The sequence below is a fragment of the Tilletiaria anomala genome (genome assembly GCF_000711695.1).
Source record: "Tilletiaria anomala UBC 951 chromosome Unknown K437scaffold_100, whole genome shotgun sequence".
Lineage (NCBI taxonomy): Eukaryota > Fungi > Basidiomycota > Exobasidiomycetes > Georgefischeriales > Tilletiariaceae > Tilletiaria > Tilletiaria anomala.
This window is the reverse complement of record NW_013546922.1, coordinates 48,639-70,158: the sequence shown is the minus strand read 5'-3', so window position 1 is coordinate 70,158 and position 21,520 is coordinate 48,639. Positions and strand designations below refer to the sequence as shown.

The 21,520-nt window shown below is 57.4% G+C and overlaps 9 protein-coding genes across 9 annotated transcripts; 2 read left to right on the top strand and 7 right to left on the bottom strand.

Moving 5' to 3' along the window:
- K437DRAFT_8606 (uncharacterized protein) lies at positions 1-3,175 on the bottom strand (the record flags this gene model as incomplete). Its single annotated transcript, XM_013385689.1, has 3 exons — positions 1,178-3,175; positions 962-1,093; positions 1-871 (listed from the first exon to the last, which is right to left on the bottom strand). Coding segments are annotated over exons 1-3 (2,537 nt in total), but the record flags the coding sequence as incomplete, so codon positions are not given.
- A 536-nt stretch (positions 3,176-3,711) lies between these two features.
- On the bottom strand, positions 3,712-5,635 carry K437DRAFT_258945 (glycoside hydrolase family 18 protein). Its single transcript, XM_013385706.1, has one exon. It carries the CDS (start codon positions 5,178-5,180, stop codon positions 3,987-3,989), a length of 1,194 nt encoding a protein of 397 aa, XP_013241160.1. The 5' UTR covers positions 5,181-5,635; the 3' UTR covers positions 3,712-3,986.
- Positions 5,141-7,841, bottom strand: K437DRAFT_8601 (uncharacterized protein). The gene has a single exon (XM_013385688.1). It carries the CDS (start codon positions 7,470-7,472, stop codon positions 5,238-5,240), a length of 2,235 nt encoding a protein of 744 aa, XP_013241142.1. The 5' UTR covers positions 7,473-7,841; the 3' UTR covers positions 5,141-5,237.
- Positions 7,842-8,838: 997 nt separating this feature from the next.
- K437DRAFT_239316 (SNO-domain-containing protein) lies at positions 8,839-10,610 on the bottom strand. Its single transcript, XM_013385705.1, has 2 exons — positions 9,954-10,610; positions 8,839-9,892 (listed from the first exon to the last, which is right to left on the bottom strand). The coding sequence occupies exons 1-2, from the start codon at positions 10,458-10,460 to the stop codon at positions 9,323-9,325; spliced, it is 1,077 nt and encodes a 358-aa protein (XP_013241159.1). The 5' UTR covers positions 10,461-10,610; the 3' UTR covers positions 8,839-9,322.
- A 237-nt stretch (positions 10,611-10,847) lies between these two features.
- On the top strand, positions 10,848-12,178 carry K437DRAFT_258941 (SCO1 protein). The gene is made up of 2 exons (XM_013385704.1): positions 10,848-11,279; positions 11,359-12,178. Exons 1-2 carry the CDS (start codon positions 11,274-11,276, stop codon positions 12,094-12,096), a joined length of 744 nt encoding a protein of 247 aa, XP_013241158.1. The 5' UTR covers positions 10,848-11,273; the 3' UTR covers positions 12,097-12,178.
- On the bottom strand, positions 12,119-13,286 carry K437DRAFT_258939 (uncharacterized protein). The gene is made up of 2 exons (XM_013385703.1): positions 12,778-13,286; positions 12,119-12,679 (listed from the first exon to the last, which is right to left on the bottom strand). The coding sequence occupies exons 1-2, from the start codon at positions 13,028-13,030 to the stop codon at positions 12,225-12,227; spliced, it is 708 nt and encodes a 235-aa protein (XP_013241157.1). The 5' UTR covers positions 13,031-13,286; the 3' UTR covers positions 12,119-12,224.
- Positions 13,287-13,446: 160 nt separating this feature from the next.
- K437DRAFT_264476 (uncharacterized protein) lies at positions 13,447-13,982 on the top strand (the record flags this gene model as incomplete). Its single annotated transcript, XM_013385702.1, has 3 exons — positions 13,447-13,648; positions 13,730-13,777; positions 13,918-13,982. The coding sequence occupies 3 exons, from the start codon at positions 13,447-13,449 to the stop codon at positions 13,980-13,982; spliced, it is 315 nt and encodes a 104-aa protein (XP_013241156.1).
- Positions 13,983-14,490: 508 nt separating this feature from the next.
- On the bottom strand, positions 14,491-18,188 carry K437DRAFT_275927 (uncharacterized protein). The gene is made up of 3 exons (XM_013385701.1): positions 17,911-18,188; positions 17,614-17,776; positions 14,491-17,532 (listed from the first exon to the last, which is right to left on the bottom strand). Exons 1-3 carry the CDS (start codon positions 17,980-17,982, stop codon positions 14,660-14,662), a joined length of 3,108 nt encoding a protein of 1,035 aa, XP_013241155.1. The 5' UTR covers positions 17,983-18,188; the 3' UTR covers positions 14,491-14,659.
- A 214-nt stretch (positions 18,189-18,402) lies between these two features.
- Positions 18,403-21,449, bottom strand: K437DRAFT_258933 (uncharacterized protein). Its single transcript, XM_013385700.1, has 8 exons — positions 19,958-21,449; positions 19,750-19,874; positions 19,610-19,677; positions 19,291-19,535; positions 19,105-19,207; positions 18,846-19,028; positions 18,661-18,762; positions 18,403-18,586 (listed from the first exon to the last, which is right to left on the bottom strand). The coding sequence occupies exons 1-8, from the start codon at positions 21,354-21,356 to the stop codon at positions 18,529-18,531; spliced, it is 2,283 nt and encodes a 760-aa protein (XP_013241154.1). The 5' UTR covers positions 21,357-21,449; the 3' UTR covers positions 18,403-18,528.
- Between the last annotated feature and the right edge of the window lie 71 nt (positions 21,450-21,520).

Below are 21,520 nucleotides of genomic sequence, written 5' to 3'. Positions count from 1 at the left end.
CCCGTGTGGATGACGCTACTGCCCGCATGCCGCTGCGAGATGGAGCTGCCGACGCCAAATCCGTCATCATCGTCATCATCAAACGAATCGCCGTTGACGCTCGAGGCTGTGGTATGGCTCTGTGAGTGCCCGTAGCCGTAGGCGCCGGTGCCGTGCGCAGGACCGGCGCCGTACGCATGCGTCTGCTGCTGTTGCTGCTGCGGATGCGGATGCGCACTGCTCAGCGGACGGACGCCGCTCGCGCTGCCGCCGAAGCTGCCAAAAAAGCCACTGCCGCCGACATTACCGCCTGCCATGGCGGATGTCCAGCCGGGCGTGTGCGGACGCGAGTGGCCGACACTGGCAGCACCCATGTGGCTCTGGCCGTACGCCATGCGTGGGTCGCCACCACCACCGCCTCCGCTGCCGCCCCAAGCATAGTATGGCATGGTGGGGCTGTGCGGAGCGGGTATGCCCAAGATGCTGGAAAAACCATGCTCACCACCGAAGCGCGAGAAGGAGCTTGCTCCGGGAGTCTGCGTCTGGTAGTTGGCGAACGGATGCGGCGTGACCGGAGCCGTGCCGGGTCCATGCGCGCCGTGGATGCCGCTCGAGCCGGGTTGCGCATAGCCGTATCCGTACGCAGTCCCGCCGCCACCGCCACTACCACCAGCGCCACCACCAGCACCCCCACCGCGCGCGCTCATCGGGTAGCTGGCGTACGACGCTGGGCCGCTGCCTGCAACGCCACTCGCGCTGGCGTAGTAGTGGCCATACGCGAGCGACGCTGCTTCGGCGTCGGCCGCCTCTTGCGACATGGTGTCGCGGCCGAACAGCCAGGGCAGAAATGTGACAGTGATTGTCTGGTCGATGATGCCTGCGCGAGTTCCATCTGTGCTCGGGTCGCAAAAGGGGTTGACAGCGTGGCGGGTCGTCAGCGAGGAGCCACACTGCCGGGAAGGATTATGGAGAAGCTGCTCACCGAATTCAAAGTCACTGCAAATGACATCGCGCAGTTCCGAACGGACGTCGAGACCAGGGAGCGAGAACGCCATGATGAACTGGTTCGCAATCTGTTCGTGGCCATGAGCGCTGAGGAGCGGCGATTCGAACACTGCATTAAAAATCAGGAAAATCCATCAGCGACCGGTGGTCGCATCAACAGCCGCACCAACCACACGTAACTGCAGGTACCCACATGCGTTGCCCTCGTAGTACCTCCCGACCATCTCGCGCACCTGCTCGGGCTTGCGCTTACCTCCGTACAGCGTGGCGTGCAGGCCGAGCAGCACGTCCGTCAGTGTCGAAGGCGACGGCGGGCGGCCCTGCGGATGCGCGCTAGGGTGGCGCGCTGCGCCCATTTGCTGCTGCTGCTGTTGCAGCAGCCCGCCACCGCCGCCTACCGAAGCAGATGCCGGCACTGACGCCGTGGCTGCGTGCGCAGAGGCTGTCGCGCCACTGTTTGCGCTGCCAAAGCCAAAACTGAGGGAGGAAAGGGCGCCAGCGAGGGTGCTGCTTCGACCGCGGTGTGTCATTGTGCCTCCCGCGCTGGCGCTGTTGTTGCTGTTATTAGTGTTACTGTTGCTGCTGTTGCTCGACGTAAATGTTGCGGGGCCAAGGTTGAGATGTGTCAACGAGGACGCCGGTCCGCCCGCGAGGACATCCTTGATGCTGACATTGCTGCCGCTGCTAGCCACAACCGCCGGCGTCGAAGGTGTGGTGGCTGGCGCAGCCGATGCACCGTCGCCACCAGCCGCTGACGCAGGTGTGGCTGTCTCTGCGCCGGAGCTGTCTCTGACATAGGTTAAGCTACCCCGTTCGCCGCTGGTAGCAGTGGCTATCGAGAGAGACTCCATGGTCGAGAAACCGGCGCCACTACCAAAGTAGCTCCCACAGGTCGAATGCGACTTGCTCATGCCAAAAGTACCGCTTGTGCTGCTGTACACTTCTTTCTCCCCACGACCGCCAGCGTTGCTGCTGCTGTTGTCCGCGAGTAAATGAGAAGGCAGTTCTGCTGCCCCTGCGCCCGCTCCAGTGGCAGTTGCAGACGATGAGAACGAGCTCACTGCTCGTGCATGTGCACAGCCACCCGCGCCCAAGCCAGAGACGGAGCCGGTGCGAGCACCCGCTGAGCGACCGCCGGCGGTGCTTGATGCAAAGCTGCCGGGCCCAAGGTTGGCAGGCGGCAGCGCGCCGGAGAAGTACGAGTCAGACTGTGGACCTGGCTGACGGGGATGGTAGACGAAGCCGCTGCCGCCGCCACCACCGCTCCCGGACGCGGCGCTGCCAGAAGAATGGAAGCGCTTATGTGCTGCGCTGGCAGAGCCTGTGAACGCTGAAGAGCCTGTGCCGCTAGGAGGCGGAGGCCTGTAGTAGTTGGGTGCAACGTATATGGCTGTGGTGCTGCCGGGACAGCACACGTCCTTGGTGTCCTTCTCTTTGTCCTTGTGCCCCCTCTCTGGGGACGTTGTGCTGCTACAGCCGCCAGGGCCTACTCCTGCCGAGTTGACTGCAAGAGCCGACGGCAAGGGTTCGCCGGCGTGCTTGCCGCCACTGCCGCCTACGGTGGGCAAGTGCTGATGAGAGAGTTTGCTGCTGCTGCTGCCGTGGGTGGAGTTGATGCTGTGATCATCAACACCAGCACTAGCTGGGGCTGGGGCGCCTTGGCTGCTGCTGTTTCTTTTAGCCGGACCTGACGACGACGGTGAAGGGAATGGCAGGATGCTGGACATGCTTTTGATCGTTTCCTCTCACGATCGTTGTACGAGTGTGGTACTCGCTTGTATATACAACCGAATGGGGAGGGTATGTCGATCGGTAAAGTAGGGTCAGACGTGCTGTTGAGGCGTGGTGATCATGCTTTATTGAGACTGCCCAGGTGTGCCCAGCCTGCCGGCCTCTACACAATACAGCACGAGGCGCGCGGCGCTGTCGTCTCACAGAGTGTCGTCGTCGTCGTCAACGGGTCAATTCCTGTTGGGATTGCAACACACATCCTTTGGATGACGTTCACTCTACGGCTGTTTGCATGTATGACTGACCCCGAGCAAGACTTTATACGCCTCACGATGAGCCTCCATTTGATTATGGGCGATATAGGATGAGCGAGCGCTGGGTGGTAAATCAAAGCTATACACATGGATGGCAGCTGTACAAACATGGATACATACAAACAACATCTGCCGCGCACGCGTCCACAGCCCACCAACGACGGTTTGAACGCTGTGCTGGGCTGCTCTGGAAACACTGTGGCCAACTCTCTCTCTTCCAACCCTGACTCGATTTGAAGGGTATATATGGGGGATGTGCAGCTCTGCATGCTTCCATCGCCAGGCCACCACTTCAGAGGCAGCTTGGGCTGGTCTCAGCGTCTGGGTTTGAACCCCCCCCTGAGCATAGCCAAGGGAGAAGCATGCAGCCATTCCATCTGTATGTACGTATGTATAGCGTGGGCCACAAGTATGGATCCGGAGAGCAGCTCTTGCTCTTTTCCCTCGCTCGCTCCGCCTTCATATCGTTGTTAAAAATCCGGGGAACTGCATTGTGTGAAAGAGCAGAGTCCATCGACTATCTACTCTTCCCTTGCCATGTCGATCCACATCCCCGATGCCCCTTATTGACCCGGTGCCGCTAACCAGCACGAGCGCAACCCTACATATATACATACATACAGAGAGCACTTCGCGTCCGCCCCAAGGGAATAACATTCTGTGCAAATGCCGCCATCCTCATCCCAGCTGTCCGCGTCTCATCTCCGCATCCCGCGCTAAAGCTCGCCCAGCCCGGCGAAGAGGGATGGCGCAACTGACTGCATACGGCAGTGCGTCAGGTGCATACGAAAGGAGCACAGATGCAGTGGAGGAATGGATTAATACAGCAGCGGTTCGGTCGGCCCAGCCGCGTAGATAGGTGCAAGCTACCAGCATGTATGACACGCAAGATTTCCCAAGTGAACTCCGTCCCCCCAAAATAAAAAGGAGCCGCGGATAATTATCTCCGAAAATGGTTCAAGACTGCAGCCCTTTGATCGCAGCATTAGTCAGGTCCCACGTACTCGTATCGCTATCGACGCTCCAGAAGCCGACGCCGGCGATGCCCGTCTGCTTAGCGAACGCCGCCTTGTCCAGGATGGACTGCGTGTCGTCGTACATGATGGCTTGCTTGCCATTGTATAAGAACGGCGTGTCGCTGCACCTGTCCATACGGCGCGTCCACCCGGCACCCGCGTCGTACGTGCCGTCGGAGCGCTTCACCAGCGCGCCCCTCGTCACGAGCGTCCTGAACGGCGTCTGGCCCTCCGTCAGCGCCGGTTTCTTCGTGAAGCTGGCGCTCGACAGCGCCCGGTGTGACAGGAGCCGCCGGTCGAACCGCCCGCCGCGGTACCCGGGTGGGTCCATGGCACCAGCCTGTGACGCGAAGCGGCGGTGCGCAGCGGGTAGGGTCATCTGCCCCTGCTGCTGTTGCTGCTCGATGCTCAACTCGCGTCGGCCCTCCCGGATGCTCGTAACGCCCGAGTTGGACACGTACCCATACGCAGGCAAGCCTAGCATGATCTTGCTCGCCGGCATACCCGCGGCGACCCACTGCCTGACGCCCGCAGCAGCCGAAGCTTGCGGCTGGGTACTGTTGTCGCAGAGGTTCGCCAGCGGCGCATTTGGAGCTGGGTTGCTCGATGAGCCCCAGACGTCGTAGTTCATGATGAACACGTAATCGATTACCGACGCTGCGCGTGCCACACTCCGGACAGGACTCCCATTCGAGCCGATCCACGGCAGGTGTGGCACAGCGGCGGTGATCAGCGCGCCCTGCGGCAGAGCGGAGCGGAGCTCCTGGAAGAATGTCTGCAGGTTCGCCGCATCCGCTGCGCTCTTCTGGTTGTTGCCGGCGCCATCGGCGTTGGGGTACTCCCAGTCGATGTCGATGCCGTCCAGATCGTACTTCTGGTAGACGCCCATGATGCTGTTGATAAACGTGCTGCGCGACGACGACGTCGCGACGGCTGGACTGAACTTATCAGACTGGCCCCAGCCGCCGAGCGCCAGGATGACCTTGGTCTGGCTTGCATGCGCTGCGTTCACGAGCCGCTGCAGAAGCGACCTGGACCCGCCATCAGTGAACGAGACACCGAATGATGAACTCGGGACTGCAAATGCAAAGTAGATGATATCGTAGCGCGAAAAGTCGATCGATTCAGGAGGCATCGTGCTGGCCGTCCACTGCAAAAAGATATGTACAGTCGAGCATCAGCTCGAGTCGATTCACAGGAAACTGCAGACGGTCCAACTCACCTCAGCCCAATAGCCAGCTACAAGCTGATCGCCAGACTTGCTGTTCTTGATGGGCTTGGAGCCGACCGTGACATTGACGCCATGAGTTCCGATGCTCGCGCCGACTCCCGCTATACCAACTGAAGCGAGCGGTATGCCGGACGAAGAGTCTGAGTCTGGGTCAGAGTCGGACGAGCCAGACGTGGCGCCGCTACCCGAGCTAGCGCCAGCCTGAGCCTTCCCCGAACCCTGCGGCGCGCCGAAAGCACCGCCGAGCAGACCACCAATACTCGAATCAATCGAGTTCACCGTCGAGCCAAGTGCATCAGTGACCGAGCCAAGCGCACCCTGTACGCTACCCAGAAGCCCGTCGGAGGCCAGTTGCTGCGGTGCTGCTGAAGAGCTTCGGGGCTCGGCTGCGACGGCAACGGCGGAGAAGCCTTGCGATGGGAACCGAACGTGCGCCGTGGCTGTAGGTTGGGGACGAACCGGATCGTGTGATGCATTCGGCTGGTTAGCCACGACGAAAGCAGGAGCAATGACAGGTCCAATGATGTACGCCGACGGCTCGTTCACAATGGCCGCTTGAACCTGCTTGGATGCTGCGGCGGCGACGGAAGGTGTGGGCGTCACAGTTGTGCTCTCCGTGACAGTGACAGTGACGACTGCATAGTAAGCTGTCGGGGTTGAGATTGTGGTTGATGAAGGAGCAGGTGCAGCAAGGACAGGGCTGTCGATAGGACTCGAAGGGCTTGTTGCGGAAGCAGTCGCTGCACCATCGCTACTGCTGGATGTAACGATTGCGCCAGCGGTTGAAGCCTCTGCGCGGGCATCATCAGATGGAGTCGCAGCTCCATCACTAGTCCCGTTGCTGCTGCCACTTCCGCTATCCGCATCACTGCCGTCGGATGAGCCAGCTAGCGCATCATTAGCAGGGAACGCAGCATCTGAGCTGCCATCATCACTGCTACTGCTGCTGTGGTCGTTGTCGCTGGAGGGACTTCCCCCATTGGAAGTGAGGACATCCTCCGATGCGGACGGTGCTCCTGAGCTCGAGTCAGAATCCGACTTTGCCCCCCTACTGTCACTTGAGCCGCTAGAACTGTCTTCATCATCGCCATCGCCACCGTGACTCGCGCGCCTGCGCTGGAGACCGCCTACGCTGCTGACGCTGCTCTGCAGATGCCTCTCGCCATGCATCTGCAGCCAGTGCTGGAGGAGGAATCGCTGCTCCTCTTCCGAGTAGACACCACCATTCGCCATCGACGCGAAGATGTAATCGCGTCGACTTGAAATTGTGGGTGCCTCAGAGCCCACTGTCTGCCATGAAGCAAGGACCCGGTTAGGTTGGGACGATATTTGCTGCGGCAGTGACTGCACTGGCAGGGCCTGTACTTGTCCGCCAAAGGTCTGCGGGACCTCTGCGCTGGCGCCTGGCTGAGCCGATGTAGTAATCGGAATATCAGACAGGCCACCGCCATTGCTTGCGTTGGCGTTCGCGTTGGATTTGGAAATGGTAGCTCTCGATGGCGCAACACCGGCACCCGAGAGTTGACTCGCATGTGTGCCACTGTAGACAATGTCGGCGGTATTCGCAATGCTCGCGGCGGACGGAGCGTTGGCGGGCCTGACGATGACTGGACGCCCATAGATCATGTCTGTTGAACCTATTGAGGACGTTTGATGCTGCGATTGAACAGAGGGCCGTGTCGGGATGGAAGGCAGCTGAGAGCTCAATTGCTGTACCTGCTGTGCGTGCTGCTGTGCTTGTGCGAGGGCGGCCGCCTGTGCCTGCTGGTAAGCCTCAGCTTGCGCCTGCTGTTGTGCCTGCGCCAGTACATCCGGCGCGTTCGGCAGAAGCACGCGCGGCGACGAACCTGGCGGCACGGGCACAGCGGCTGCAGCTACTGTCTGCCCTGCGAGCGCGGCTAGCAGCACCGCTGCCCATGCGGCGCAAGGAAGGCTCTTTGATAATGACACTCGTGCTGACGCTGGCATCGCGGTTGGAGAACGGTGCTTTCGTTGGCGCCGCCGTCTGCGAGCGTCTATGACAGGCTCTACCAACGCTGAGCAAGGCGCTAGCGCTGGCACCACAGCCGTTGCTGCTGCTTTTGGCGCACTCTCTATTCGCGTTTCTTGAGAAAGAGTGTGAGTGTATTCTCTCATTGTGCTGTAAAAGGACTGTGTGGAAGACGAGGGTTTTGCGTCCTGCGCGTTGTGGGACATGGTAGAATGAAGGACGTCCGGCGCCTGGAGGGTGAGTAACAGAGCGAGGGGGTTTGAGAGGGAGATATGATGGTGGGAGGGACGACCAGACCTAGCTGAAGTCGACCGAGCCTTGCGAGGGAGCACGGCTTCCTCTTGTGGTCGCAAAGGCCCCTGGGAATGAAGAAAGGGAGTGGGACAGGGTTCGGGGGATGGAGGTTACGCAGCACGGCTGTTACAAGGTGGAAAGGAAAGAAAGGATACAAGGATAGGAAGAGGAGGTAAGGCGGTTAGGAATAACAAAAGGGAGAACACGCAGGAGAGCCGAGAGCAGGATTACATTCAGTATGAGGATAGGCATTGTCAATCAATCATTGCAGCGACTCCAAGCATCCATGGAGCGGCCGGCAAAATCCAGGCTCCCATCTGAGGCCTGAAGTTCAGGTCATCTTGGCGCTTTCTGCATTGCACCCTGCTGCTGTATCAGGATAATTAAGGCAAATGAAACGCACTCTCGATATCCGCGGAGCCACCGGCTGTGAGAAGAGGTAAGACGATGCATCAACGCTGCGTCTCCCAGCCCTTCACCTCTTGCCGCTTTGGAGCAAAGGGGCTAGAGGCGAGAGGACTAGAAAGCGAGGGCAAACTATGCGTCACGCATCCTGTTTCCTTCGTTCAGATATGGACAGGCGATGCGCTACAGGTTGACGCCGGCTGCAATCCTTCTGCATCGCCACTGCAGCCGTGGACTGTGCACATCACCTGGGATGCTTGGCCATATGTCTGGGCAGTTTCATGCTGTCACGACGCAGTGACAGGCCGTCCCCCCTGGCCTGGCATGGCACAGGACACAGATAAATGCACAGAACACGATGGGGAGAACCCGTTAGAAGTTGGTCGTGCATGTGCGCGTACCTACAGTACATTTGCATGCGCTGCACCCTTTCTGCCGGCGGAGGCAGGCGACGGCTGCTGCTACGTCATGATGGCTAGGCTGCGTTCTGCGGGATGTAGACCCCATGAGATTAAATCCCCGGATCGAGAAGGCTGTAAAGAGTGCTGTGCTGTGCTGTGCTGTGCTGTGCTGTACAGTTTGCGACCGTTGGAAGCTTTGTAGGTCTCCGTTGCACAAAAGGCAACGAAGCGATTGTCGAAGTATACATGAGATATCAAAGGGACACGTAAACTAGAGATGTTGTGCTGCGATCCACTCAACACGGCCACACGTGACACATCTATTCCGCGCCCCCTCGCTATCTTGAGAGCCAAAGGCGGAATAGATGTCACGTGATTTCTTACGCAACATCCAGGAGCTGTCAGAGTCGGCCGTTCTTTCATTTCATTCCTCCATCCGTCACAGGATCAGACACTGAGCTTTCAGCGGAGTCATGGTCCGTCTTGCGTCTCGCCACAATTGACGATAGCTGTGATTCCCGAGCACAAGCGGTGAGATCCCTTTTATAAACTCCAAGGGCATTTTCATTTTTCGGCGCCATGGATCGGGCTCTTTCTGTGTCGCATCTGACGCACGCCAGACCAACGCAATCTCCAGAGGTTGGTAATGCAGAAGAATGATGCGATTGCAGTCAGCAATCGCGATCATGGATGTGCCGTTGTGAACTTGAACATGCTGCCTCTCTTCTTTTCTAAAACATACACAGGGCAACAGGGTGGCCGTCCCTGGGTTACGAGATGTGCCTGAATTGCATTGGGAATCTGCTCTACATTGGTCCGTACGTGTTTTGTCTAATAACTGTGCTCACTTGTTCTATGCATGCTCGAATCATGCCGTCTCTATCTTTTGTCTGTTGTGCCACGCTGTTCGTCCTGGACATCAACGGATGTCTCAGGACTACCATGCTCGCCACCACTCATGGACGCACAAGCGATGGCAAGACGACATCGCGGATGAAAAACGCATGCAGTCGCACATCGTTTGTCAGCTCAGGATGGAACGACGTAGCGACGAGGTTGCCCTGGCGCAACGCCACGATCTGCGTATCCACCGGCGGGCGGGGTACGCTGGCTGTCAGTACCAACTTCTCTGCTCGTGGTGAGGCGCCGTGGGAGGAAGCATCAGCGACGGGGGAATGCGCGGAAGAGACGACCGGCGCCGCCAATGCAGCGAGGATCTCCATCGGTGGGCGCCAAGACGATCCGTGATTCGATATTGACGGGGCTTCTTGACTTTTGGGACGGCATGAACGGTACGGCAAGAGCGACGGTGCGATGATGAGTGGCAGCGCTCCAGTAGTCTCTGTCGCTTTCGTCGTAGTCATTGTGCTTGAACTCTGCCCTGCTGAAGCATGGTCATTTGCGGCAGCCTCTGCTTCTGATACAGGATCTAGTAAGCAGTCAACGACCGGAGCGCGGATGAAAACCGCTGGAAATGGCTCAGGGCCGAGCGCTGGTATGTTCAGTTGGGTCTCGAACGAGTCCACCTGAAATACGACAAAAATTGTCAGACTCGCTTCCAATGAAGAAATCAATTTAATGGCTCACCTGGCTTCCGAAACCATTCCTCCCCACTCTGCAGTCCATACCGCCGATTAACTCCTGGCCGCCTCTCTTACCGCCACTGGCTTCTCTCGCGAGCATGATCATGCCGGCACACGTCCCCCACGTCGGCCGGTCATCGGCGACCCATGTCCTCAACTCGCGCAACATGCCAGCGCGCTGCACGCCCAGCGCGATCGCAGTGGATTCTCCACCGGGAATTATGAGTGCATGACAAGCGGCGAGGTCCTGTGCGTTTCGCACAAGGATCGCCGAGAAGGAAAAGGCGTTGGAAGGCGAGGAGGCGGTGGACGCTGAGGGAGAGGAAGGCAGGTCGAGCACCCGAGCTGCCTTGTGCAGAAGCGTGATGTGTTCACGAAAGGCGCCTTGCAGCGCCAGGACACCGATGACGAGTGGGTGCGAAGGGAGGTTCAGCCGAGGGGGCGAGGCGCGGCGGTTGGGCGAACGGCGCCTCGAAGGCGAAGGGGAGGGCTTGGGGGAAGAACACTGCATGATTGCGGTTGCTCGCACCGGCTTTGCTTCCCTTAGTGACAAACGCACTTCCTGCCAAAATTCTTACACTTGCCTCCCGTTGACCAATGCTTGATACCGAGCCCAGGCGTTGTCCAGGTTGTGCAGATTTTCCCGAAGTCAGGACTCCCCAGACCAAAACTCAAAATTGGGATGAGCTGGACAAGAATTCGCACAACGCTCATCTCCCGCATACCGTGGTGATTGTGCGACTGCTGTCAGATCAGCGATGCTTGCCGCAGCGATGTGTTGCACCGATTGGCTCCCACCTTCCGAGTTCCGGAACTGCCTCATGATGATGGATATGTGTAACAGGTGAAACAGCGACGAGGTTGAGCCTTGATATTTGGGACCTCATTACCTTCGTAAATCGCATACGTGCTCCTGGATTGTGTGCTGTTTACCAGAAATTGCCGCAAAACTCGCAGTGTCGTCTCGGTCGTCATAATGAATGGCCTTCGCGTAACCCGTAGCCTTTGCAACATTGTGGGAAACCAAGCTTGGTCTTGCCCCTCAGCGCTTCCAAGTGAATACGCAGCAACTGGCGGTAGGGCTGGTGGCAGCGCAAGCTTTCGCCCACGGCGCTGTCTGCACTCATATCGGAACATATATGCCGCCTCCGGCCTTCAATCTTCGGTCTCAAGAACGATGGGCCTCTACATAGGGACGTCTTGTCGTGGTTGTGCGCTAGCAGCAGCCGTTCCAGCAATGTCTCAGGTTCCAAAGCGCTACGCAAGCTCGCTATCTGGAAGCAGTGGCGGCGGCGGCTCAGAGCGATTCAAAGACAAAGCAGCGATGGGGGTGAGTCTTCAAACTTCGGATCCGTAGGCCGATCTGAGTGTTGACTGTGTATCCTGGCCTACTTCACCATACATCTCAGCCATTTTCCGTCCCCTCAGCCTTACTCTTCCTCTTGACAGGCGGCGGATTGCTCTACTACTTCCAGTCCGAGAAAAAAAAAGTCGAAGCGCGCAGGCTTGCAGAGAAAGCAAGTGCCAAAGTGGGGAGGCCGCGAATCGGTGGGCCGTTCGAGCTCGTGGCCGCCTCGATCGACCCGAAGACTGGCACACCTAGCGGCGCCAAGGTCACACACGAAGATCTGCAAGGCGCCTTCTCGCTCGTCTACTTTGGTTTTACGAACTGCCCGGATATATGCCCGGAAGAACTCGACAAGATGGGCACCGTTGTCGACGCTGTTTCAAAAGAGTTTGGACCTGTAGTGCAACCGGTCTTTGTCTCCTGCGACCCTGCTCGCGACACGCTCGCCGCGACGGCCAAGTACGTCGCCGATTTCCATCCTCTGCTTCTCGGCCTGACGGGTACGTACGATGCTGTCAAGAACGCATGCAAGGCGTACCGGGTCTACTTTTCCACTCCGCCCGGTGCAGACCCCAGTGGTGACTACCTCGTCGACCACTCGATCTTTTTCTACCTTATGGATCCTGAGGGACGCTTCGTCGAGGCGTTCGGCCGGAGCGTGGGTCCAGAAGAGACGACGGAAAAGGTCAAAGCTTTCATCAAGCAGTGGAAGGATGCAGGGAATGATATCAGAAAGGCTGATGCCAAAGTGAAAATCTTTACGGATCCCGCGAGACGCGTGGAGGCAGAGGCCAGCTGAAAGTGGGCTTGAATTCGTGGGGGCATGAACAGTGCATTTGTAAAGTAATACCACACCACAAGCATCACCCCAGAGAGTAGAAGCGAAGAATTACAAATCGTTATGCCTTTTACAGTCTGGTGACAACACTACCGATACTCCAAGACCCATGCAGATCGCGGCACCACCCCTTGCCTGTAGTAGGTCGGCAGCTCCTCTACGACCTTGAAGCCATGCTTTTCGTAAAACTTGCGCGCCTCCTCATTCGATGTCTGCACATGCAAGTAAATTGATTCGATCTCGTAATCCTTCGTTGGCACTTTTGGCGCCTCTGCTTTCTTCTTGTCGCCATCTTTGCCCTTTGGTGCAGGTTTCGGAGCCGGTGAGGGAGGTGCATCGGGATCCGGCAGGCTGACGATGGTGCCCGAGCTTGCGACAGTGAGCAGGTGAGAGATGAGGTTCGAGGCAATTCCCAGCCGCCGGTACGGCGCAAGCACGCCCAGCGTCATTACGTAGACCTTCACTTTCCCAATGCAGCCGGCAGACTCGGGTTGCGGCTCGTAGCGGCAGATGAGATTGGATACGGGAATGTCATTGAAAAGGCCTGGAAGATGAGAAAAGAATATGAGGTCGTCTGATCCATCTCCCTTTGTTCTCAAATTTCCTAGCTGTATTTCTTTGGCATGTTGGGCTCTGACTCACCAATCTTGCAAATGTTTCTCACCTCCTCCTTCAGCGCATCCTTGTAGAATCGTTCTGAATAAGTGACTGGTAGCAAAACCGCATTGAGCTTGCGCACTGTGCCGATGTTGTTCGGTGTCAAGTCTGTCCGGGCTATCCGCGTTTGTACCAGCTGCGAACGGACGGGGGCCGAGGAGGACTTGCGAACTGAGTAGGATGTGGGCGGGAGAGGATAAGAGGAAGAAGCGGTTGCGGCGGCGGCTGTGGTGACCATGTTGGGCCGTTCCCTTTATGACGCGCAGCTTATGTGCGCTCTCACGGTACAAGCTGATGCTACGGGACAGCAGGATGGTCGAGATGTGTAGCACCTGACGTGGGATGAGAGAAGCTAGAGGACAGAGTGGATGCGAGGTGATAGGTTGATGAGAAAACGCGATTTGCACATCGAAGGGAGCTTTCTGGTTTTCTCGCGACGCGATGGCGTCTCGTTCATTCGCAACAGGCGCAGTGAGGGGGAAGGGGATCTGACGACAACACCTTTATCTATAACTCGTCGTCACTCTCAACTCAAACTGCGGTTCGGATTCTGGACAGACCCAAGCACAACAGATTGCAGCTCCGGGCTCGAGATCGCGTCGGTTGAACTTCTGCAACCTGTAAATCGCCATCAAGCGCCTTCCTCAACAAAACATGGCGTCCAGCGCAGCCAGCGGCGATGCCACAAACATCCTGCCAGCCTCTGCGCCTCCCACACTGACGCAGCAGGACGACGCACTCTCGCGCCTGCCCACGGACATCTCCAGCCCGCACGAGCTGACCGACTGGCTCGATGCTGTGCTGGACCGCCTGGAGAACAAGTTCCAGAGCGCCAACCACCAATATGATGTCAGGAGTAAGTAGGGGCTTGAGGCGAGGTGGGAGCTCCTTTGTCATCGTTCGGATGTCGTGTCTCACCGCTTTGAACTCTCTTAAGTGCAAGAGATGACTGAACGCATCGATTCGCTGGAGAACTCTATTCAAGGTGAGCGCTTGGGAGCATGATGGAGTTATTTCACTGCGCCCATCATTTGACTTTTGCCTTCCCATTGGGCTTGACTTTCGTTACGCCAGCGCTCATCAATGGCGCTGTTTCTACCCCAGTCGTGGGTTCTACGCGTACAGGCTCAGTCTCGAGCAAGGCCGGCTCCGAAAACGTACATAGCCCACGCCAGGGGAACAGCGAGTGATCGATGGAGCTACGACTCAACAAGTGGCTTTCAGTGCTGCCACAAATGGCTGCTGTGGATGCTCGTGGGGAGGCATCGGAGTCGGACCCGGCCAGATGTCGCCTCTACCTTGCGCGCCTCAGTTCCTCTGTCACGAACCGCCTGCATGAAGACGGCCGCACAGCTTCCCACCATGGACGCAGGCATCTGGGTATTCCCAAGCAGCACCCCGGTACCACGCCGCATAGCGCGTTTCTACTAGTCTATTAGCGAACGAGGTGACCTTGCGACCAAGCCGAAAGACAGGCCACAAGGGCCTCTCACAACCTGTGCCCCACTTGACACAGATGGCTGGACGACCCCATCAGACATAAAGTCCACCTTAGTGACTGTCCATCTACCTTGGCGTTTGCGCTTGAAAAGACTGGGATTCTGCGCATAGTCGTACTCGCGCGTCCGGTAGGTGCATGTGCCGACTGTGCACCCCATCAGTAGCACCGTTTCAAACAAACACATTATGGCTGCATTGATGCACAACAAAATGGAGAATGGATTACAGCCTGTGCTAGGCAACACCTGCCATCCGTCATTGTGTATAAATTGTTGTTGCGCGATCCGAAGGCATTGACTTCGCAAGCTGACATCCATTCATTACCGAATATCGGCTACTGGTCGCCAAAGAATGCGACACTCGCCGCTTATGTCGGGCATGCGTTCTTGACCTTCTCCGCTTGTTGTAAGACCAAGGCAGCGCCCAGCCTCTGCATCGAGAGAACCTCGAAATCGGGCGTCTTGGATTTGAAAAAGTATTTGCGCCATGCGGTCCTTTGGATCTTGTTGTAGAGCATCTTTTGGTCCTGCTTACAGCTCAGAATAACGATCAGGATGTCCGCGTCATTCTTAACAGGGAATGGCAGGACGTGCGATGGCTTCAAGCTGGGACCTCCGCCGGTTGTGGAGTGAGCAAACTCCCTAACGTCCTCGGGCGAGAGCTGCTCGCCATGGCCACACAGGAAGATGATCTTGTCCTCGAGCCGATCCGCATAGCGAGCGCTTCTTTCTGCTTCATCGATCTGCTTGCTGAGATCGTTGATCTGATCGACAAGCATGAGGGCCTTTTCTGCAACAGCGCCGTCGTTGGTCAGTCCTGCGATGCGCGGCAGTGCGATGTCCCTCGCTCGTTTCAGCGGTACATCCCATTTAGCGGATAGCTCGGTGGGGCCACCCTTGATGTACAGATGGTCTTCGGCTAGCCAAGGAGTCTTGCTGACCATGTCGACGCTCGAGATGCATTTTCCGATAATGATCGAAAGATCCTCCAATAGTTGCATCTGTGTGTCCACTTCATCTTCCGGGACATCGAAGAGTGGCTTTGCAAGGGCGTTCAGCACCAAATCTGGACGCAGAGAGTTCGGCCTCAAGGCCAGAAGAGCAGCAAGGCCGTCTCGCGGGTGAGTAACGTGATATGCTGACTCCTTGAGTGCAGTACTGCCCTGCTCGCAGCCCTCGAGCAAGAAGCACTGCAGATACGCGCGAAAACGTCGGTGTGGCAAGAACGATCTCGACTGCTTATCAACATCTCGGAAAGTCTTTTCCGATGGCATCGACCGGTCGTATTGCGTAGAGATATGGCGGCTGATAAAGAGGAGCAGGATCGTGGCGCACATTGCCACCTTGCGGACTGACCACGAGCTAGGGCTCTTGGCGAACATTTCCTCGTACACTGCGTAGATGACGGCCGGGAATACCTTTGCGCCCGTCGGGTCCTGGGCATGCTCAGGTGCATTAATGAGCCCGGCGATGTAGAGCCCAGCCTCGGAGAACGGAAAAGCATCGAAGGAGGGCGTACTTTCTGCCTTGGAAGACACATAACCCTTGACCTGCTCACACAGGTTCTCCTTTTCAAGGAGTATGGCGCGGGACAAAATGGCACCGCCCATCGTTCTCAGCCCCATAAGATCCTCGCGTGCTCCGTTGCGTTCCATCTTTGGAGGAGGCTTACTCTTCCACTTCTCGATCTCTTCTAGCTGCCATGGCGCCTTGGCGGAATTTTGATCTGCATGTACTCCATACGCAGGAAGGTGCCGGGCAAGATTGGGAGGTTGCTCGTCATCTGCGGGCACTTCCTTCTTCGCAGCACGCAAGGGTGGTGAGCGGGCTAGTCCTACCAAGGCCAGCGGTGGAATGCCACCGACGCTGGACGGTGTGGGGGGCGGGCCCGCTCTATTGGGTGGCGTGGTACGTTGCACTTGCGGTGGCCGCTGCTTTGCGAAGGGGTTCTCCGCCTCGAAGCGTTCCCTCGTCTGCGCTATCCGGCGCTGCTCCTCCTCCTCACTCAGCGGCTTATGCGCCTTGATACAGGCTCCGCTCGACGGGCCGACGCCTTGATCTCCTTCAGAGCCTGAGGAAGACGACATGTCCTCTTCATCGCTATCAGCAACAGGGCCTCCCATGGCGAGCGGCGGCAGGCGGCCGCTGGGATAGCTTGAGTTGCGAACCGGCCAAGGAAATCCTACAGCTGTGGACGTCGCGCGCTCAGGATCCATTGATTGAACCTTCCTGGCCTTTCTAGATTGTTGCAAATCTTCTCGTGAGGCCTCATCGTCTCCAACCTCGCTGGCTCCACTAGTGCTCCCTGTGCGGCTACCATTTCTGCTCCGCTTGCTAGAACTGCGACTGTTTGCTTCTTGGAATCGGTTGATTACTGGCAGTTCCACGCCATTCTCCCTTGCTTTCTTGGTCATGATCAGCAGCCTCGTCTTCAACGCTGCGACGGACCTGCCACTCAAGAACTCATGCTCCCCAATGAGTTCCTTAAAGACACGATCATAGCTCAGATCCGGGCTCGGCTCGCTCTGAATGATCGATCTGAGCTTCTCCTGCAGCTTCTTCAGGAACATGCCAGCCTGTCGGTCATCCCAACGCTTGCCGCTAGACGCTTCCGCTGAGCTGTGCTCTACAAAGGACTTGATCCGATCTTTTCCCTGGCTTTCACGCTCAGCCTGCCGCTGACGCTGGTCACGCTCGAGCTCAGCATCCAGCGCCCGAATGCGAAGAGCCTCGCGCTGCTCAGCTACCATGCGCTCACGGTCAAGGGCCCGATCTCGCGTGCTAAACCCTTCCCTCCCATCATTCTGAGTAATTCCTGACCCTGACCCCTGAATGCGACTGGATCTCGGAGCTGCCTTCGCATCTATTGATCTCGATGTGCTGGCGCGCGGAATATTGTGAAGGGACGCTGATGGCGACGACTGATGACGACCGTACCGACTGGACTCGTCCGCGAAGCGCCCGCGTCGCGAAGCCCATTCCACAGGTGCGGTAGGCCCATCCTGGTCAAAAGAGCGCCTTGCAGACGGTGCACCCAAAGGTGCGGGAGGGGCGCGAAAACTACTGGAAGCCGGCGGCAGGCCCCTGTAGCTAGCCCTTCGCGAGCCTCTAAGCGCCGCGTTCCCGATAGCCGTATCGCTGCCAACTACGCTGGGCCAACGGTCATTAGGCGACTTATTGGAGCTCGTGCTTGATGTGTGAAACTCTGGAGATCTCTGGTTGACGTCAACTTCGCTTTTGTCTGCTCACCAAGACATTTGCGATGAGGATATATTAGCGTTTGGTCAGGTTTGCTTATCTGTCCTATCGCCTCTTCACTCACGGAGAATATCTCCCTTAGACGTCAAGACGACGAGGGTGTCTCCCGCCTGCACAAGGTCCCATTGTCCTCCGTCTACTTCCCATAGCTCCTCTCCGTCCCGGAGGTGAAGTCGAACATCGCCCTGCGAGCAGCCGATTTTGCTGACGACAAAGTCAAGCGCCGCCTGCAAGCCATGATCATCCATGTGGGGATACTTATCAGCACTCTTGAGCCAGTGTGAAGGACCCTTGCGAGACTCAGTCCTCTTGGAGCGGTCATCCAAGCGCGGCAAAGGGCCTCAGTCCATCTCTCACTCACTGCAAAGCCGTCATTGGCAGCGAGGAACTTGCCGTACTCTCCGCAATCGATCTTGAGGCGGTGAACCACCATTTTGACCCTTCAAAGGCATGCGCGAGGAAATTACTGCATCTGCAGCGCAGGAATGAGAGCAAGGCTATACATGCGGTCTCTTGTCAGGTAGTGTTTTATTGGATGTCCAGAAGCATCAGGTCTCAGATGATGCATGTCATGTAAAAGGATGAGCGAGATCGCGTGGCAAAAGTGCGTCACCGCACAAGGTGCCAATGTCTTCAGTCCGATCTGATCCCGATCGACTTCAGTCTGCAATTTGCAGTCTGTTGGGTGTGACATCCTCACAAAATGACATAATAGTTGCATGTCACAACCTTCGACCCGCATCGGATACTCTCGGTCATGCTCGACAGCATCGAGCTTTGATGCAACCAGCCTCGCTGCGAACCTAGAAGAGAGCTTGCACAGCTGTACAAGACAAAAAAAGTTTAGACAGTACGGTTCCATCTGCTCTGAACCCGGGAAGTGGCAGCGAAACCCTGGGTATCCATGGTGCGCTCTATTGTACAAAATGTAGAAAGATAGTGGGCCGAATTTTCGTGCTGAGACCCGCTGTATCATGGATCACCCTCGCAAGGTCATGTGTCCACTTGGGCCGCGCTCGTTGTAATCCAGGTGCAGGCTGTCGTAGCATCACGTTGGCATGGTCAGCGATCAGCAGTCAGCACCAATGGATGCGTCATGATTGTAACTCACTAGGCGCGTTCGACCTCGCTGAGACACTCGGTGCAGTATGTCATAATCTCTGCAACGTCGTGGGCGTCTTTCAGATTGATAGTTGATGGAAGGACAAGGTCGCTGGGGAACGCAGAAGGCCAAAAATCAGCATTCCTTTGATCACCCTTGCCTCTCTCTCCAGATGCGCCCGAGCGCCCACTCACCACTCGACGATCATATCGTCGCCAGAATGGAACATCTCAAAAGCGCTGACAGATCTTACGGCCTTGAAGCGCAGGATGAGGTAGAGCGCCCTGGCGATCTCGTGCGAGCCACAGACGGAGCCAGAGAGCTTGGTGACTGTCTCAGCGAGAGTGTGCACCCATTCCGAGATAATGTAAATCGACCTGTAGTGCCGACAATTTGCTGATTAGTCTGCACCATACGCCTTTCGAGGTCTGTTTACGCGTGAAATGTACTCACAGCGCGATACCGCCGATCGGATCCAGAGCTGGGGCTTTCAGGAAGGCGCCAAGCACGGGGAATACGAGGGAGGCGATGTTGAAGACGACATCGTTCTCAGCATCTGTGTGAGCGTGAGGAAAAAAGTGACCACCAGTCATCCATCAGAAGGCGCGCAGGATCCTGCCGTAGCGGTAGCAAACCTACCTTGCGCCACCGCTCTGACTCCGCTGGACCGGCTGGACCGATAAAGTTGCCACATCACCGCTTTGATCCCGATCGTAGCGACCATGAAGATAATGCCAACCAGCGGCAGATTCGTCGCGGCGTCCGGCAGTTCACTGCCGGTCTTGATGACTGCCCACAGCCGCTGACAGGATTCGACCAAGACTTGGCAGAAGGAGGCGATCATTAAAACAGAAAAAACGACCACGCCGAGCGGCTCAAAACGTCTGCAAGTGGAGGCCAAAGTTCGTATTAATTATCGCAAGCGATCTGTGCGCTGCCAAGAGAAGCCGCGACTCACTTCTTTCCGACCGGATACTTGCTCATAGTGTGTACTGAGCGATAAGCAATAGCCTTAGACGTGACGAACTGCTCGGCGCTACATCCATCAGCCGCTGCCTTTCGAGCTATCCCGCGCGGCTGAACATGAGAGCTACTCACAATAATCAAAGTGGACAACAGATCCAGCGCCGAGTCAACCAAGCTGGCTAGCAGAGATATTGAGTTCGACGACAAGACAGCAATTCCTTTGCCCGCAAGCAAGAGCACATTGACCACAAGGTTGACTTTTCCCCGCGAAGCAAGAACCTCCAGTCAGATGAGGTCCTTCATATTATGCACGTAGATAAGCGTGCCACACGAGACTCACTATTGATCGCAAATTGCACGGAGCGCTCCGCCTCGCTCTCCTTCTCTGCAAGTCCTGGTACTGATGCCAACAGCCGCTTGCGGTCACGCTCTCGGTTCCCGTCAGTCGCGCGCGTGCGTGACTGGCCCCTCGCGGCCTTCTTTGTATTTGCATCCTCAGGTTGACCAGAAGCGGCAGCAGATGCAGAGTTGTGACCGTCACTCCCATTGCGGCCAACGTCGTCGGTACCGTTCGATACCTTCGGGTCAGAGATCCCGCTTCGCGAGTCGCTCATATCACGGATGAGTTTCTCGTTCTCGCTTCTCCGAGTGATCGCGGTCTCTTCTTTGAACCGGCGATCCAGGCTGCCTTCCTCGGAGCTGCTAGCCTTGCTGAACATGGTGCCCAGCCGGGGTTCGTCGGTGATCACCAAGTGGCCGTTGGCATAGTGTGCGTTGGCGTTGCTGTCTTGGCCACTTGGAACTCCAGAGGCTGCATCATCCGAACATACGCCTTTGGAGGGATCCTCAAGGATGCTTCCATACCTTGACCAGTGCTCCGGCACATTCGAAAGGGTGTTGGCTTGTCCCCTGCCAAGTCTGCTCAGTTGACGTTCGCGCTGGGCTTCGAGATCGGACGGGTTGCTTTGCGAGCTGGAGAGGAGCGGATCGCATTCTGGAGATTCTTGCACGCCAGGGGCTTTGCCCTTGCCGAACCAGAGACCAGAGAGCGCGCTAGCTGCTCGGGCAAAGCCGTGCCGCGAGCCGCCGGGCTGCGGGCTCTCGAGCTCCTGATCCGACCCGTCGTCCTCCTGAAAGCCGTCGTCACTGTCGTCACTGTTCGACTCGTCGCTCTTGTGCAGAAGACGATGAATCCGATTGGTGGTGCTTCTGTCCGCACTCGAGCTGCGTCTCTGAAGCTTGCGAGCCTTTCGACTGGCGTTCATCTCTGCAATCTCTGCCTCCGTGCCGAAGCGCATCATGACTTCGTACGGGAAATGACTGCCAAGGACAAGGTCTACCTCCTTCCAGCCGTCGAGAATGCTGTTCTGACGCTCATAGTATGCCACAAGCCGAGAACCATTCTTCATGCGTCCAATCGCTTTAAGCTCCTCCTCGTCCTTGCGCGCATGCTCCCACTTGCCCGCTTCGCCCTCGAGCAGCTTCTCCAGAGCTGCGACGTCGCGTAGAGATTCGGCATGTGAGGGGAATGGGTGGGAGATCGACGAGCGTAGCGGCGCGGCTCCACCAGTGTAGCTGCCGCGCTTGCTAAGGCCGTAGGAGAGGGGGCTGTGGAGCGGATCCAGGTAGAGTTGCTGCAAATGCGAATAGGAGCGGTTTGCCGACGAGGTGTACTTGTCCAACGACGAGCGACCGCCCGGCGGCGTCGAGGGCCGCGCCGGGTGGTTGGCGTACGACATGCTGCGCGCAACCTCTCAGCTCATTCTTGCAGAGAACCAGTAGATATACTTGACCGCGAATCCGAGCCTTGGATCAGGGAGCGTATGAAAGATCATGACGGTGGATAGAGCATGAGTTCATGACGTACGGTGTCCCACGCATCGTCTCATCGTCATCGCTTGGT